Source organism: Mobula birostris, unplaced genomic scaffold (genome assembly GCF_030028105.1).
Source record: "Mobula birostris isolate sMobBir1 unplaced genomic scaffold, sMobBir1.hap1 scaffold_1992, whole genome shotgun sequence".
NCBI classification, from domain to species: Eukaryota; Metazoa; Chordata; class Chondrichthyes; order Myliobatiformes; family Myliobatidae; genus Mobula; species Mobula birostris.
Window position 1 is genome coordinate 28,745 of NW_027275040.1, and position 19,769 is coordinate 48,513.

At 46.4% G+C, this 19,769-nt stretch overlaps 1 protein-coding gene across 2 annotated transcripts in view; it reads left to right on the top strand.

Annotated features, from left to right (window-relative positions):
* LOC140192646 (dnaJ homolog subfamily A member 3, mitochondrial-like) overlaps positions 1–19,335 on the top strand; it is a 43,482-nt gene extending 24,147 nt beyond the window's left edge. Inside the window, exons 9-12 of one of the 2 annotated variants that reach the window (XM_072250176.1) lie at positions 7,081–7,196; positions 14,706–14,803; positions 17,053–17,178; positions 19,063–19,335. In XM_072250176.1, coding sequence (XP_072106277.1) covers positions 7,081–7,196; positions 14,706–14,803; positions 17,053–17,168 — 330 coding nt within the window. In that variant the 3' untranslated portion in view covers positions 17,169–17,178; positions 19,063–19,335. The remainder of the gene's footprint in view (positions 1–7,080; positions 7,197–14,705; positions 14,804–17,052; positions 17,179–19,062) is intronic. The other variant, XM_072250177.1, reaches the window with a different exon arrangement.
* Positions 19,336–19,769: the final 434 nt, after the last annotated feature.

The following is a 19,769-nucleotide window of genomic DNA, read 5'->3' on the forward strand; positions in this document are numbered from 1 at the left end:
CCCCCAGTACATCCACCCCCAGTACAACATATACAGACTCCCCCAGTACATCCACGCCCAGTACAACACTGAGACTCCCCCAGTACATCCACCCCCAGTACATCCACGCCCAGTACAACACTTACAGACTCCCCCAGTACATCCACCCCCAGTACAACACTTACAGACTCCCCCAGTACATCCACCCCCAGTACAACACTTACAGACTCCCCCAGTACATCCACCCCCAGTACAACACTTACAGACTCCCCCAGTACATCCACGCCCAATACAACACTTACAGACTCCCCCAGTACATCCACCCCCAGTACACTTACAGACTCCCCCAGTACATCCACGCCCAATACAACACTTACAGACTCCCCCAGTACATCCACCTCCAGTACATCCACGCCCAGTACAACACTTACAGACTCCCCCAGTACATCCACCCCCAGTACAACACTTACAGACTCCCCCAGTACATCCACGCCCAATACAACACTTACAGACTCCCCCAGTACATCCACCCCCAGTACAACACTTACAGACTCCCCCAGTACATCCACCCCCAGTACAACACTTACAGACTCCCCCAGTACATCCACGCCCAATACAACACTTACAGACTCCCCCCAGTACATCCACCCCCAGTACAACACTTACAGACTCCCCCAGTACATCCACCCCCAGTACAACACTTACAGACTCCCGCAGTACATCCACCCCCAGTACAACACTTACAGACTCCCCCAGTACATCCACCCCCAGTACAACATTTACAGACTCCCCCCAGTACATCCACTCACAGTACAACACTTACAGACTCCCCCCAGTACATCCACCCCCAGTACAACACTTGCAGACTCCCCCAGTACATCCACTCACAGTACATCACTTACAAACTCCCCCAGTACATCCACCCCCAGTACGACACTTACAGACTCCCCCCAGTACATCCACCCCCAGTACAACACTTACATCCACCCCCAGTAGAACACTTACAGACTCCCCCCAGTACATCCACTCACAGTACAACACTTACAGACTCCCCCACTACATCCACCCCCAGTACAACACTTACAGACTCCCCCAGTACATCCACGCCCAGCACAACACTTACAGACTCCCCCAGTACATCCACCCCCAGTAGAACACTTACAGACTCCCCCAGTACATCCACGCCCAGTACAACACTCATAGACTCCCCCAGTACATCCACCCCCAGTACAACATTTACAGACTCCCCCAGTACATCCACCCCCAGTACAACATATACAGACTCCCCCCAGTACATCCACTCACAGTACAACACTTACAGACTCCCCCAGTACATCCACCCCCAGTACGACACTTACAGACTCCCCCAGTACATCCACGCCCAGTACAACACTTACATCCACCCCCAGTACAACACTTACAGACTCCCCCCCAGTACATCCACCCCCAGTACAACACTTACAGACTCCCCCAGTACATCCACCCCCAGTACAACACTTACAGACTCCCCCAGTACGTCCACCCCCAGTACAACACTTACAGACTCCCCCAGTACGTCCACCCCCAGTACAACACTTACAGACTCCCCCAGTACATCCACGCCCAGTACAACACTTACAGACTCCCCCAGTACATCCACGCCCAGTACAACACTTACATCCACCCCCAGTACAACACTTACAGACTCCCCCCCAGTACATCCACCCCCAGTACAACACTTACAGACTCCCCCAGTACATCCACCCCCAGTACAACACTTACAGACTCCCCCAGTACGTCCACCTCCAGTACAACACTTACAGACTCCCCCAGTACGTCCACCCCCAGTACAACACTTACAGACTCCCCCAGTACATCCACGCCCAGTACAACACTTACAGACTCCCCCAGTACATCCACCCCCAGTACAACACTTACAGACTCCCCCAGTACATCCACCCCCAGTACAACACTTACAGACTCCCCCCAGTACATCCACTCATAGTACAACACTCATAGACTCCCCCAGTACATCCACCCCCAGTACAACACTGAGACTCCCCCAGTACATCCACCCCCAGTACAACACTTACAGACTCCCCCAGTACATCCACCCCCAGTACAACACTTACAGACTCCCCCAGTACATCCACCCCCAGTAAATCACTTATAGACTCCCCCAGTAAATCACTTATAGACTCCCCCAGTACAACACTTACAGACTCCCCCAGTACAACACTTACAGACTCCCCCAGTACATCCACGCCCAGCACAACACTTACATCCACCCCCAGTACAACACTTACAGACTCCCCCCCAGTACATCCACCCCCAGTACAACACTTACAGACTCCCCCAGTACATCCACCCCCAGTACAACACTTACAGACTCCCCCAGTACGTCCACCCCCAGTACAACACTTACAGACTCCCCCAGTACATCCACCCCCAGTACAACACTTACAGACTCCCCCCAGTACATCCACTCATAGTACAACACTCATAGACTCCCCCAGTACATCCACCCCCAGTACAACACTGAGACTCCCCCAGTACATCCACCCCCAGTACAACACTTACAGACTCTCCCAGTACATCCACCCCCAGTACAACACTTACAGACTCCCCCAGTACATCCACCCCCAGTAAATCACTTATAGACTCCCCCAGTACATCCACGCCCAGCACAACACTTACAGACTCCCCCAGTACAACACTTACAGACTCCCCCAGTACATCCACCCCCAGTACATCACTTACAGACTCCCCCAGTACATCCACCCCCAGTACAACACTTACAGACTCCCCCAGTACATCCACCCCCAGTACAACACTTACAGACTCCCCCAGTACATCCACCCCCAGTACATCACTTACAGACTCCCCCAGTACATCCACGCCCAATACAACACTTACAGACTCCCCCAGTACATCCACCCCCAGTACATCCACGCCCAGTACAACACTTACAGACTCCCCCAGTACATCCACCTCCAGTACATCCACGCCCAGTACAACACTTACAGACTCCCCCAGTACATCCACCCCCAGTACAACACTTACAGACACCCCCAGTACATCCACGCCCAATACAACACTTACAGACTCCCCCAGTACATCCACCCCCAGTACAACACTTACAGACTCCCCCAGTACATCCACCCCCAGTACAACATTTACAGACTCCCCCCAGTACATCCACTCACAGTACAACACTTACAGACTCCCCCCAGTACATCCACCCCCAGTACAACACTTACAGACTCCCCCAGTACATCCACTCACAGTACATCACTTACAAACTCCCCCAGTACATCCACCCCCAGTACGACACTTACAGACTCCCCCCAGTACATCCACCCCCAGTACAACACTTACATCCACCCCCAGTAGAACACTTACAGACTCCCCCCAGTACATCCACTCACAGTACAACACTTACAGACTCCCCCACTACATCCACCCCCAGTACAACACTTACAGACTCCCCCAGTACATCCACGCCCAGCACAACACTTACTGACTCCCCCCAGTACATCCACCCCCAGTAGAACATTTACAGACTCCCCCAGTACATCCACCCCTAGTACAACACTTACAGACTCCCCCCAGTACATCCACCCCCAGTACAACACTTACAGACTCCCCCAGTACATCCACTCATAGTACAACACTCATAGACTCCCCCAGTACATCCACCCCCAGTACAACACTTACAGACTCCCCCAGTACATCCACCCCCAGTAAATCACTTATAGACTCCCCCAGTAAATCACTTATAGACTCCCCCAGTACAACACTTACAGACTCCCCCAGTACAACACTTACAGACTCCCCCAGTACATCCACCCCCAGTAAATCACTTATAGACTCCCCCAGTACAACACTTACAGACTCCCCCAGTACATCCACTCCCAGTACAACACTTACAGACTCCCCCAGTACATCCACCCCCAGTACAACACTTATAGACTCCCCCAGTACTACACTTACAGACTCCCCCAGTACATCCACCCCCAGTACAACACTTACAGACTCCCCCAGTACATCCACCCCCAGTTCAACACTTACAGACTCCCCCAGTACATCCACGCCCAGTACAACACTTACAGACTCCCCCAGTACATCCACCCCCAGTACAACACTTACAGACTCCCCCAGTACATCCACGCCCAATACAACACTCATAGACTCCCCCAGTACATCCACCCCCAGTACAACATTTACAGACTCCCCCAGTACATCCACGCCCAGTACAACACTTACATCCACCCCCAGTACAACACTTACAGACTCCCCCCCAGTACATCCACCCCCAGTACAACACTTACAGACTCCCCCAGTACATCCACCCCCAGTACAACACTTACAGACTCCCCCAGTACGTCCACCCCCAGTACAACACTTACAGACTCCCCCAGTACGTCCACCCCCAGTACAACACTTACAGACTCCCCCAGTACATCCACGCCCAGTACAACACTTACAGACTCCCCCCAGTACATCCACTCATAGTACAACACTCATAGACTCCCCCAGTACATCCACCCCCAGTACAACACTTACAGACTCCCCCAGTACATCCACCCCCAGTAAATCACTTATAGACTCCCCCAGTAAATCACTTATAGACTCCCCCAGTACAACACTTACAGACTCCCCCAGTACAACACTTACAGACTCCCCCAGTACATCCACCCCCAGTACAACACTTACAGACTCCCCCAGTACATCCACGCCCAGCACAACACTTACAGACTCCCCCAGTACATCCACCCCCAGTACAACACTTACAGACTCCCCCAGTACGTCCACCCCCAGTACAACACTTACAGACTCCCCCAGTACATCCACCCCCAGTACAACACTTACAGACTCCCCCAGTACATCCACCCCCAGTAAATCACTTATAGACTCCCCCAGTACAACACTTACAGACTCCCCCAGTACATCCACTCCCAGTACAACACTTACAGACTCCCCCAGTACATCCACCCCCAGTACAACACTTATAGACTCCCCCAGTACTACACTTACAGACTCCCCCAGTACATCCACCCCCAGTACAACACTTACAGACTCCCCCAGTACATCCACCCCCAGTTCAACACTTACAGACTCCCCCAGTACATCCACCCCCAGTACAACACTTACAGACTCCCCCAGTACATCCACCCCCAGCACAACACTTACAGACTCCCCCAGTACATCCACCCCCAGTACAACACTGAGACTCCCCCAGTACATCCACCCCCAGTACAACACTTACAGACTCCCCCAGTACATCCACCCCCAGTAAATCACTTATAGACTCCCCCAGTACAACACTTACAGACTCCCCCAGTACAACACTTACAGACTCCCCCAGTACATCCACCCCCAGTACATCCACCCCCAGTACAACACTTACAGACTCCCCCAGTACATCCACGCCCAGCACAACACTTACAGACTCCCCCAGTACATCCACCCCCAGTACATCCACCCCCAGTACAACACTTACAGACTCCCCCAGTACATCCACCCCCAGTACAACACTTACAGACTCCCCCAGTACATCCATCCCTAGTAAATCACTTATAGACTCCCCCAGTACATCCACGCCCAGTACAACACTTACATCCACCCCCAGTACAACACTTACAGACTCCCCCAGTACATCCACCCCCAGCACAACACTTACAGACTCCCCCAGTACATCCACCCCCAGTACAACACTGAGACTCCCCCAGTACATCCACGCCCAGTACAACACTTACAGACTCCCCCAGTACATCCACCCCCAGTAAATCACTTATAGACTCCCCCAGTACAACACTTACAGACTCCCCCAGTACAACACTTACAGACTCCCCCAGTACATCCACCCCCAGTACATCCACCCCCAGTACAACACTTACAGACTCCCCCAGTACATCCACGCCCAGCACAACACTTACAGACTCCCCCAGTACATCCACCCCCAGTACATCCACCCCCAGTACAACACTTACAGACTCCCCCAGTACATCCACCCCCAGTACAACACTTACAGACTCCCCCAGTACATCCACCCCTAGTAAATCACTTATAGACTCCCCCAGTACATCCACGCCCAGTACAACACTTACATCCACCCCCAGTACAACACTTACAGACTCCCCCAGTACATCCACCCCCAGTAAATCACTTATAGACTCCCCCAGTACAACACTTAGACTCCCCCAGTACATCCACGCCCAGTACAACACTTACATCCACCCCCAGTACAACACTTACAGACTCCCCCCCCCAGTACAACACTTACAGACTCCCCCAGTACATCCACCCCCAGTAAATCACTTATAGACTCCCCCAGTACAACACTTAGACTCCCCCAGTACATCCACGCCCAGTACAACACTTACATCCACCCCCAGTACAACACTTACAGACTCCCCCCCCAGTACATCCACCCCCAGTACAACACTTACAGACTCCCCCAGTACATCCACCCCCAGTACAACACTTACAGACTCCCCCAGTACATCCACGCCCAGTACAACACTTACAGACTCCCCCAGTACATCCACCCCCAGTACAACACTTACAGACTCCCCCAGTACAACACTTACAGACTCCCCCAGTACGTCCTTGAACTGTGTTGGGCATTGATGCAAATGACACATTTCACTGTATGTTTCTCTGCACATGTAGCAAATAAAACTAAACTTTATACTTAATTTTATTGTCCTGTGTCACCATGTCTTCAAATCCAGTTTAATATCACTGGCATTTGTTGTCGTGTGGCAGCAATACACTGCAATACATAATAAAACTATAAATTACAGTAAGAAATATGTATATTAAATTAATAAATTATCCATAAAATGTATAATATTAAATAATTATATTTATTTAATTAATAATAATTAATATTAACTAATAAAGTTAAAAAGGGGGAAAATAGTGAGGTAGTGCACATGGGTTCGTTGCCGATTCGGAAATCTGGTGGCAGAGGGGAAGAAGCTGGAGTGTGCAACATCATCCACCATGTGTTCTGTTGAATGTTCTATTGTGTTCTGGTAGTCTCCGCTGCGTGGTGATGAACGTAGACCCTCTGCTGCCTGTAATTGATTATAGTCCTTGTCTGTCTGTCCGCAGATCCCAGCTGGGATTCAGGTTGATCAGAGGATTCGACTTGCTGGCAAAGGTATCCCAAAAGTCAACAGCCATGGGTATGGAGATCACTATATTCACATCAAGGTGAAAATCCCAAAGTGAGTATGCCACTTGTTGAGGCAGGAGCTAGAGGTGGCTGAAAACACCTAACTGTTAGCTTATATCTTACAGTTGGCCTGTCTGGGGTGGGGGGGGGGGGTGATTTACAGTAGTTTTTGTATAGAGTAAACTACGTACAGAGTGTCCTGTCTGGCTGCATTGTGTGGTACAGACGATGCTGGGTCTCAAACTGCAAGACTCTACAAAAGATGGGTAAAAACCGCAGAGATTGCTGGGGTCTCCCTCGCCTCTATTTGTGACATTAACTGGGAGTGTTGTAGACAAAGGGCCCAAAACATTATTAAGGATCCCTACCACCCGTCCCACAGTCTCTCTGACCCACTACTGTCAGGGAGGAGATACAGGAGCATCAGGATGAGGACTGCCAGGCTGGGTAACAATTTCTTCCCTCAGGCTGTGAGACTAATGAATACCCTGCCACCACTGAGGTCTCGTCACTGGGACAGCGAGCTGCTTACTGCTTACCTGTGCTGCACACTATATGCATTTTGAATTATATTATTAATTTATTGTAATTTGTTTTATGCGCTGTGTGTGATTATATGTATTGGGGCGATTGGCTCACAAATAGAGAAAACTTGGAGACAGTGTGAGGGGGAGGATAGGCAGGCGATAGAGAAGGGATAGGCACGTGGCCAAGTGGTTAAGGTGTTTGCCTAGTGATTTGAAGGTCACTAGTTTGAGCCTTGGCCGAGGAAGCGTGTGTGTCCTTGAGCAAGGCACTTAACCACACATTGCTCTGCGACGACACCGGTGCCAAGCTGTATGGGTCCTAGTGCCCTTCCCTTGGACAACATCGGTGGCGTGAAGAGGGGAGACTTGCAGCATGGGCAACTGCTGGTCTTCCATACAACCTTGCCCAGGCCTGCGCCCTGGAAACCTTCCAAGGTGCAAATCCATGGTCTCATGAGACTAACGGATGTCTATATTAGAGAAGGGATATGCTCAGACTGATGATTTGAGATGTGTCTATTTTAATGCAAGAAGCATCATGAACAAAGCAGATGAGCTTGCAGCGTTGATCTGTACTTGGAGCTTTGATGTTGTGGCCATTACAGAGACTTGGATGGCTAGGGGGCAGCAATGCCAGGCTTTAGATGTTTCAGAAAGGACAGGGAGGGAGGCAAAAGAGATGGGGGCTTGGCACTGTTGATCAGAGATAGTGTCAGCTGCAGAAAAGGAGGAAGTCATGGAGGGATTGTCTACTCAGTCTTTGTGGGTGGAAGTTAGAAACTGGAAGGGGTCAATAACTCTACTGGGTGTTTTTTTATGGACCACCCAATAGTAACTGGGACATTGAGGAGCAAATAGGGAGGCAGATTCTGGAAAGGTGTAATAATAACAGGGTTGTCATGGTGGGAGATTTTAATTTCCCAAATATTGACTGGCATCTCCCTAGAGCAAGTGGTTTAGATGGGATGGAGCTTGTTAAGTGTGTTCAGGAAGGTCTCCTGACACAATATGCAGATAAGCCTACATGAGGAGAGGCTGTACTTGATCTGGTATTGGGAAATTAACCTGGTCAGGTGTCAGATCTTTCAGTGGGAGAGCATTTTGGAGATTCTATCTTCTTTACTGTAGCGTTAGAGAGGGATAGGAACAGACAAGTTAAGAAAGCATTTAATTGGAGTAAGGGGAAATAAGATTATCAGGCAGGAACTTGTAAGCATAAATTGGGAACAGATGTTCTCAGGGAAACGTATGGCAGAAATGTGGCAAGTGTTCAGGGATATTTGTGTAGCATTCTGTGTATGTACGTTCCAATGAGACAGGGAAAGGATGGTAGGGTACAGGAACCATGGTGTAGAAAAGCTGTTGAAAATCTAGTCAAGAAGAAAAGAAAAGCTTACGGAAAGTTCAAAAAACAAGGTAATGAGAGGAATCTAGAAGATTAAAAGGCTGGCAGGAAGGAGCTCAAGAAAGAAATTAGGAGGGCCAGAAGAGGCCATGAGAAGGCCTTGGTGAGCAGGAGTAAGGAAAACCCCAAGGTGTTCTACAAGTATGTGAAGAGCAAGAGGATAAGACGTGAGAGAAAAGGACGGATCAAGTGTGACAGTGGAAAAGTGTGTATGGAACCGTAGGAGATAGCAGAGGTACTTAATGAATACTTTGCTTCAGTATTCACTATGGAAAAGGATCTTGGCGATTGTAGGGATGACTTACAGCGGATTGAAAAGCTTGAGCATATAGACATTAAAGAGGATGTGTAGGAGCTTTTGGAAAGCATCAAGTTGAATAAGTCACCGAGACCAGATGGGATGTACCCCAGGCTACTGTGTGAGGCGAGGGAGGAGATTGCTGAGTCTCTGGTGATAATCTTTGCATCATCAAGGGGAATGGGAGAGGTTCCGGAGGATTGGAGGGTTGCGGATGTTGTTCCCTTATTCAAGAAAGGGAGTAGTGATAGCCCAGAAAATTATAGAACAGTGAGTCTTACTTCACTAGTTGGTAAGTTGATGGAGAAGATCCTGAGAGGCAGGATTTATGAACATTTGGAGAGACATAATATGATTAGGAATAGTCAGCATGGCTCTGTCAAAGGCAGGTTGTGCCTTGCGAGCCTGATTGAATTTTTTGAGGATGTGACTAAACACACTGATGAAGGAAGAGCAGTAGATGTAGTGTATATGGATTTCAGCAAGGCATTTGATAAGGTACCCCATGCAAGGCTTATTGAGAAAGTAAGGAGGCATGGGATCCAAGGGGACATTGCTTTGTGGATCCAGAACTGGCTTGCCCTCAGAAGGCAAAGAGTGGTTGTAGACGGGTCATATTCTGCCTGGGGGTTGGTGACCAGTGGTGTGCCTCAGGGATCTGTTCTGGGACCCCTTCTCTTCGTGATTTTTATAATTGACCTGGATGAGGAAGTGGAAGGATGGGTTAGTAAATTTGCTGATGACACAAAGGTTGGGGGTGTTGTAGATAGTGTGGAGGGCTGTCAGAGGTTACAGCGGGACATCGATAGGATAGAAAACTGGGCTGAGAAGTGGCAGATGGAGTTCGACCCAGATAAGTGTGAGGTGGTTTATTTTGGTAGGTCAAATATGATCGCAGAATATAGCATTAATGGTAAGACTCTTGGCAGTGTGGAGGATCAGAGGGATCTTGGGGTCTGAGTCTATAGGACACTCAAAGCTGCTGTGCAGGTTGACTCTGTGGTTAAGAAGGCATACGGTGCATTGGCCTTCATCAATCGTGGGATTGAGTTTAGGAGCTGAGAGGTAATGTTACAGCTATATAGGACCCTGGTCAGACCCTACTTGGAGTACTGTGCTCAGTTCTGGTCGCCTCACTACAGGAAGGACGTGGAAACTATAGAAAGGGTGCAGAGGAGACTTACAACGAATAGGTTGAGTGAACTCAGCCTTTTCTCCTTGGAATGGCAGAGGATGAGAGGTGACCTGATAGAGGTGTATAAGATGATGAGAGGCATTGATCGTGTGGATAGTCAGAGGCTTTTTCCCAGGGCTGAAATGGCTAACATGAGAGGGCACAGTTTTAAGGTGCTTGGAAGTAGGTACAGAGGAGATGTCAGGGGTAAGTTTTTTTTTATGCAGAGAGTGGTGAGTGCATGGAATAGGTTGCTGGCGACAGTGGTGGAGGTGGATACGATAAGGTCTTTTAAGGGACTCCTGGATAGGTACACGGAGCTTAGAAAAATAGAGGGCTATGGGTAACCGTAGGTAATTTCTAAAGTAAATACACGTTCAGCACAGCATTGTGGGCCGAAGGGCCTGTATTGCGTGGTTTTCTGTGTATTGTAGGTACACTGTGGTCCAGAGGAATGGTGTTTTGTTTGGTTATATATTGTGGCAGGCATTTGGTCCATAATGACAGACAAGGAAGCTCTTTAACTCAGCAAGTGTTTTATTCCGATAATCACAAAACAGACCAGGCACCATGACCCAGAGGGTGAACCCAACCAGTCTCACCAGATGGGGGCTGGGACCATCACACACCCCGGTTACAGTCAGGGTGACTCACAAATACACAAGTGAATAACTGTATAACCCAAGGTAAAATGTAACAAATAAATGAACTGGTAGTTCCTGTCATAATCCCACAAAAGCATTTTAACAAGAACAATAAACAGTGCTGGTGATTAGAAACACAAGGGTGGGCTGTTCACCACGCCCCTCTCCAGAGCGTCACAGTATACAGTGCCTTATAAAAGTCTCGCGCATCCCAGATTTTTTAATATAAATTTTGTTTTGGATGTTTCTTTTTTGTCTTCTGCATTACTGTCAGTAGAAAAGAGCAAATTTTAGATTTCGAAACATTCAGTTTCCAAAACTAAATGTTATAGAGAAATCCTCGTATTTCTTTAAAGAAAGTAACATATTAAGTAACAGACCAGTTTTCAAATAAAAACATAATTACTTTGCAGGTACGTAGCCCAGTGCATGATTAAACAAAGATAACAAACAGGTGCTAATGATCAATGACAGAATGAGTTGAATGAATTAAACTGATTAACAAACGGAAATGGGTGTAGAAGGAATGAAACTGGGTGAAAGACAACCAAACTAAAAGGTGAGGGTGTTGCAGATATGAGTTAACCTTCAAATCATCAATTCTTACACCATGGCAAGAGTGAGCATAGCAAATGGACACAAAGTAGATATCCTGGTCTCTCCCAAGCAGAAATTTTGCAGCAGGAGTTTCAACATGTGCTGCCCAAGCTCTTCTGAAGGAGCATGGAGAAACAGGTAAGGTTGAGGAACAGAAACACAGTGGTTGGCCATGGAAATTGAGTGCAGCAGAGGAGAGATAAATCAAACTGACGCCCCCCACTAAATCGAAAGAAGTCCAGTACTATCAGCTCTGAACTCACAGAAACCACTGTACAGTCTGGAGAAGTCTTGATGAAGTCTTCATGGAAGAATTGCTGCCAAAAAGCATTCCTTTGAAGTGGAAACAAAGCCAAGAGACTCACCTATGCACAAAAGCACAAGGACTAGGGTGCTGAACAGTGGCAGCAAGGCTCTGGACTGATGAGTCAGAATTTGACATTTTTGGCTCAAGCAGGAGGCAGCTTGCCTGTAGAAACGCTGAAGAGTGCTACATGGAGGAGTGTCTGCAGCCACCAGTGAAGCATGGCGGAGGTTCCTTGCAGGTTTGGTGCTACATTTCCGCAAACTGAGTTGGTGATCTGGTCAGAATTAATGGAATCCTCATTGCTGAGAAGTACAGGCAGATTCTCATCCATCACGCAATATCAGCAGGGAGGTGTCTGATCGGTCCCAACTTCATTCTGCAGCAGGACAATGACCCTAAACACGTGGCCAAGATTATAAAGAACTATCAGCGAAAAGAACAAGGAATTCTACAACAGGTGGTACGGGCTCCACAGAGGCCTGATCTCAACATCATTGAGGCTGTCTGGGATTACCTGGAGAGACAGAAGCAAGCGAGACAGCCAAAGTCTGGGGAAGAACTGGGGCAAGTTCTCCAAGAGGCTTGGAATAACCTACAGCTGATTTTCTTATAAAACTGCACAACAGTGTACTTTAGAGAATTGATTAAGTTTTAAAGGCAAAGGGTGGTCATGCCAAATATTGACTTGGCGTAGTTTTCACTATTTACTCCTCTTTATAGTATTTTTTTTTTGATATTGATAAACTTTTTTCATTATTCTGAAAGCATCTTGGCTTTACAGTTTTTTTACATGTGCCTAAGACTTTTGTACAGTACTTTATGTACAGTGAGATGACAAACTTAAACTCATTCCAGTGGGGGAGGAGTCAGATTTATTATTACTGGCTTACTTGATTTGTGTTAGCAGTATAGTGCAAAGGCATAAAATTTATATAAATTACTGAATACAAATGAAAGTGAGTGAGCTGAGTCTTTTCTCTTTGGAGTGACGGAGGATGAGAGGTGACCTGATAGAGATGTACAAGATGATAAGCATAGATCGAGTGTACGGCCAGGAACCTATTCCCACGGCAGAAATGGCTGATACCAGCGGGGCATGATTTTAAGGTGATTAGAGGAAAGTAAAAGGGGGAGATCAGAGGTAAGCTTTTTACACAGAATGGTGAGTGTATGAACACAATGAAAAGGGGTGGTGGTAGAGGCAGATTCTTTAGAGACATTTACTTGTCTCTTAGGCAGATGAATGAAATAAAAGTGGAAGGCTATGTAGGAGTAAGATTAGATTGGACTGGGAGTAGGTTGAAAAGTCAGCACATCGTAGGCTGAAGGGCCTGTATATGTTCTAAAATGAATAATGATATCAGCTTCTCGTGTTCTCAGTATTACTTCTTATTTGCACAAATATTGATTATTAGTCTTTATCTATAGTTTTTCATAAATTCTATTGTAATTCTTTATTTTCCTATGAATTGTGCAAGAGAAAGAATCTCAAGGTATTATATGGTAACATTTGTACTTTGATAATAAATTTTACTTTGAACTTTAGGATGATGGACATGCAGGAATCTGATGGTGGAAGGGAAGAAGGTGTTCCTGAATTGTTGAGTGTGGCTGTTCAGGTTCCTGTGTCTCCTCCTCAATAGTAGTAACCATGAGCATTACTTTCAAATGCCATTTCACCTCCTTAAACATGGTGATCAATGTCACCTGGATTTTCGTGGGGCTTGGGTGCCAGGCTTAACGTGGTGTCTGTTTAAAGGATGGCTCAAAGCAGAATTTTGACCCGCACTTTTAAATCAAGTACTGCCCTCTTTGACATGGGCTTTGAAGTGTCCCTCCAGGTGGTTGGATTTTCTTTAAGTATTCTGCTATGGATAAAGGGAAAATTATGAATATTGTACTAAGATTTCTGGAAGATTTTTGATAAGTTGCAGTGTCAAAGATTTCTGAAGACATTAACAGCTCAGAATGCAGGTGATACCATTTTGGCAAGCAGAGAGGGGAGATGAGGTGCAAAGAGGTCTCTTCATTGACAAGTGATGTGCCACACATCAGCTTACAATTTGTAAAAAGATGGATGAAGGAATGGTTGGTAAGTTTGATGACACGGAGGTAAAAAGGAAGCCATGAAGAGGGTTAAAGTGGCTATGAAGACGTAGGTTAAATGTGTGGGTAAAGATCTGGAATATTTGTATGATTTTTGTCTTTTATAAAAAAGTTATAGTGGCAAATTCTTATGATAAAATATTTGTCTATCAAGAGAGACTTTACAGTTTGTTTGTTTTTATTTTATTCCTTGGAGCTTAGAGGAATAAAGGGAAATATTGTTGGCCATGGAGTAATGGCAGCTATTTCTTCATGATCACTCCCCCCCCCCCCCCACCTCCACTGCATGTGTGTTTTCACTGGGATCCACTGAGGGGAGACTACACCAGAGAAAGAATGTCCTTGTGCCTGTGTTACTGGGATGAATTATAACCAAGTGATTCATTTTTACTCAAGCAATACATGTGAAGTGAGGTCCCGCTTGGGTGTGTTACTTGGAGTTTGAGTCTTGTTGTGGGTCCCAGTGGCTGCTGAAGGTTGTTCTTTCTTTATCTGCTTGACAGGAGACTGTCGCCCAGGCAGGCTTCCCTGATGGCAGCATATGCAGAGGAGGAGGTCGATGTGGAGGGCACAGTTAATGGAATAGTTAACACGGCTGCAGGTGAGGAACATTGAAATACAGTGATAAAAGTTGGCTGGTGTGTTTTATAGATTAAACCCCGTGCGCGTAGGAATCATGTAGCTTACTGGTCAGCACAGTGCTTTACAGCGCTAGATCAGGGTTCAATTTCCGTTGCTGACTGTGAAGAATTTGTACGGTATCACCGTGACCCTGCAGATTTCCTCGGGGTGCTCTGGTTTCCTCCCACATTTCGGAGACATATGGGTTAGGGTTGGTGAGTCATGGGCACGCTATGTTGGAAGCATGGCGGCACTTGCGGGCTGGCCCAGCACATCCTTGGACAGCGTTGGCCCCTGACAAACAATACATTTTATTGTATGTGTCACTGTACATGTGACAAATCAAGTTAATCCTTTCGTTAACTTTGAACGTAAAAAAATCGGAGCCTGTTCTCTTCAGCAAGACCATGGCTGAACTGCTTCATGTTTTCCCAGATTCCTTTATTCACCCTATATCGAAAAATCTCTGTCTCTCTTTTGTATGCAACTGATAACTGAACCTACAGGGTAGAGAATTCCTAAATTTCACCAAACACAGAACTTTTCCCAGTCTCTCCAAGTAGCCTAGCTATTATTGATTATTTAGAGATGCAACGCAGAACAGGCCCTTCCGGCCCAACAAGCCGCCCCACCCAGCAACCCACCGATTGAACACTAGCCTAATCACAGCACCATTTTCACCAGAGCAGATGGAGAAAACCCACATGTACATGGAAAGAATGTACATATTTTCTTACAGGACAACGGAATTGAACTGTGAACTCTGACACGGCTATGCTGCCATGGAGCCCCACAGCAATATTCTATATATTCTGTAATTGTGAGACTCACTCGCTCTCTCCCCCTCCCCTCTCTCTTGAACTCACTGATACGTCTCACTGAAGACTGAGGTCAACTTGATCTCTCCTCATTAGATAGACTTGCCGTCCAACAACCAATCTCACAAATCTCTTCACTCCCACTACAGCCAGGATATCCTTTCTTAGTAAGACTGACAATATATGCAATACACTAAGTGTAGTGGCACCAGGACCCTATGTAACTGTAGTAAGTAGGCCTCTGTTGGTTGGGCCGATCATGAATGTTGGGTCCTAGCTGTCATAGGTAAGTCAGGGAAGTACAATATGAAGAGCAGTCTGCTGCCCATGCAGCAGGCTACCCCTCTACATGCAACTGATGATTCTAGTGCATGGCAGAAACTGATACAGCTTGGACCAGCTGTGTCGTAGTTGCTGCCAGTCAGCGTTGAATTCAATGTTGACTGGCAACGTTGACTCCAGTTCTGGATTTTTCCCTTGGGGTTTCCCCCAAAGCCTTTCCTATGAGTGTATATAACTGCAGGACATTGGAGATTTGAGATCAGAGATTTCCTTCTCGATGAGCTGTCAACCATGGCTGACGACTCCCATCTGCTCGAAAATGTAGTAAGTCATCTCTTTTATTCAAACCCTCATACTATGTAGGCAAGTTCTATTTCCCTTAAATTGATGCTTTATCTGCATGTTAGTAATTTATATTCAAGGATACTCTGGTACTTTATAACATCAATATTTCTGATTATTTAAAAATAGCATATGTAAATTGGTTTATTCCATCACGTGCATAGATAAAATTGCTTTGCATACCGTTCCTATGGATCAATTCATTACATGGTAGTGCAAGGTAAAACAACAGAAAGCAGAATAATGTGCAGGACAGGTAGACAAGGTGCAAAATGATGATGATTGATTGTAGGGGTACTGGGGGACCATTCAGTAGTTTTATTATACAACGAAATGAAAGCTGTCCCCGAGCCTGGTAACGCACACCCTCAGGCTTCTGTATCTTCTGTCCGATAGCAGAGAGAAGAGAATGTCCAGGGTGGACGGTGACAAAAGTGTAGATGAGTAGTTGTTTTACTGAACTGTATAACCTGACTTGAAATCTGGTATTTTCTTCACTACCCATGATCCCAGTTAGTTGTGCATTATTTTTCTGCACCTGCTGATAGTTTTTCTCATTTAGTTAGATTTCTGTGGACCTGGGAGAGGAATGAAGAAGGGGGAAAGGACATTAAGTTGCACATCTTGGGTGTTTGACCCAACAGATTGAAAGAGAGATGACTAGGCTGCCATTAACACTGCTTCACCCATTTACCTTGATTTGACTGGCTTGTGCTGGGTCCTATGTTGCTGGCAATTTCTCTTTCCTTGACATCTGACCCTGGGCTTTCACTGTTTGTATCTACAGGCACTAAAGCCCGGGCAAGGACAGAGACTGTGCAGGGAGAGTCAGAGGAACCACAGGCAGAGCCAGGGGAAAACAAGGAAGGATTCCTAACTAAATTAAAGCGAATGTTTAGTTGATGTTTCCGAGGTAGGCCATCTTGTTTTCCCTTCACAATTCGGACTGTTCCGTTTGTCCAACTTCTGAGAGCTGTGGTGTAAGTTAGGTGTGTCTCTACCTCTGCGTGTAGTGAGAAGATGTGACTCGGTGTCTGCTCTGCTCCACATTCACACACTCAGCCAGTTAATTGTGTTAGATAATAAAGTACGTGGATAAAAGATGGAAGTTTCTCTCGCAGATATCATCATGAGAGAAATGGGTTTTGGGCAGACAGCGCAGATTGATGCTCAGCTCTTGACTATTTACAATCTACACTCTGTGGCCACTTTATTAGGTATGCCTGCTCATTAATTCAAATGCCTCTTGTGGCAGCAACTGAATGCATAAAAGTATGTAGACACGGTCAAGAGGTTCAGAATAAGAAAGAAACATCAGAATGAGGAAGAAATTTGATCTAAGTAACTTTCACTGTGGAATGGTTATTGGTGCCAGACAGGGTAGTTTAAGTATCTCAGAAACTGCTGATCTCCAGGGAATTTCATGCACAACGGTCTCCTGGATTACAGAAAAAAGCCTTGTTAATGAGAGGTCAGAAGAGAATGGCCAGATTAGTTTATGCTGACAGGAAGGTAATAGTAACTCAAATAACTAGTGGTGTACAGAAGAGCATCTCTGAACAGACATCAATTCCTGAAGTAGAAGACCAGAAACGTGCACTCAGAAGCCACTAAAGTGAAATACGAAAGTATGTAGAGATGATTATACAAAGGTAGGTGGCGAAGCAAGTTTTAAGGAGAGCATTGTGCTAAATAAATTGGCTTGGCAGAGAATTGGCAGGTGATTACATTGTGGGGAAATGTGAGGCAAAATAAAGTGTAATATTTGCATGAAGAAATAAGATGTTTCAGGGGATGAGGTGTCCTATATAAAACACAGTTAACTGACACAAATAGGGAGTTGGGCAAATGGACCGTTACCCTTAATAGCATAGAGACTGAAGGTGTTGCCAAACATGCACAGTATAATGGCAAAACTGCATTTGGAATACTTGGTACAGTTTTGGTAACTTTCTGGGGTACATTTGCATTTCCAAGAATGTTCATTCATTGACAAGGTTGTGCCTCGGACGAGATTCCTGGTCTAAGTGGATGGTTTCATTACAAGAGCTGGAATTCAGAAGAGGTTGCTGACTGAAGATGGGGATGAGAAATTTCTTATCCAACATGTTGAGAAGCTAGGCTGTGGAAGACTCAATGCTAAGATGTAGCTGTTTGGAGGATAGTGGAGTCAGCAGATTCAGATTTATTTACTGCATGCACAGCAAAATATAGTGAAATATGCTGTGTGGTGCTATGGTAGCGGAGGTTAGTGTAACACTGTTACAGCTTGGAGAGTCAGAATTCAATTCCGATGTCACCTGCTCCCCATGTTTCCTCCCACATACTGGTTAGTGGGTTTGTTTTGTCCCATGATTAGAGTAGTGTTGTATCGGTGGGTTAATGATGACGCAGCGCGAAGGGCTGACTGTATCTCTAAAGAAATAGTGTTATCAACAAACACAGTCTAAGGATCTGCTGAGGGCAGTCTGCAAATGTGGTAACACATCAGCACCAACGTGACGTGCTCATAATGCTCAGCAGAACGACACAACATGACAAGCCCCTTTCCTCCCTCTCACCCATGTGGATAGTGCTTTAACTCCAAGATGGGCCTCCAGCCTCCAGGTGAACAGGCATGAAAATCAGGCATGAAAATCAGCCATGGTCTAAATGCACATTGTGTGGTTCATTGTGTGAATGTTCTGTGAACATAAAATCCTTGTACTACCTTAGGCACTGCTTCCACACAGCCCATTCTTGCCTAGATCACAACTGTGATGAACCTGTCACGTTTCAAAGTGTTCTTTAATTGCAGGAAAACGCTCGAGTGGGAACTGAGCCCAGGCTGCAGCATGGATAATGACTCGCCGTTATCAAAAGGGGCAGAGGACTGCTGGAGGAATTCCTTCCCCATGGAACTGGATGAGCACACAAGCCGGACTCCTTTTCCAAGAACGTCGTTACATTTAATTTTACTTTTGATTACTCTGTACAGTGATGTCAATACCTGTGTAAATATAGTGATAGATCCAGTATTGCACTATGTGATTGATGTTTTGGGTGAGATAAAATTGTGCTGCTACTTGAAGCTGTCTTTCATTCCTGAATCCAAAAGCAAGTTGGAGAAATTTCCCACCTCTCTTCCCTACCCACTTTCTTAATCCCATTACCTCCTACTGGAGCATAAGCTGCGGCTAGTAGCTCACCAGAGTCCTCTCCCAATGATGAGGTCTTTGGAGCGCCTGTTAGCATTTCTGGAGCTCTGAGCACTAATGGGATGGGTTTCTCCTTTCAGAGCCAGGCTCGTGAAAGAGTTGCTCTTCCCTTCTGTTGGCCACTTGTACCCCTGCTGGTGTGTTCTAGGCTCTTGCAGCAGCGAGTTAGAGTAGCTCCAAACACTCACTCTTCCTCTCGTGTAACCAGTTCTCTCCACATTGAGGAAAACTGCTCCTGCTGGTCATTCATTGACTTTCAACAGAATAGAGTGGTGAGATATTCTAATGACCCTATGCTTATAAATAA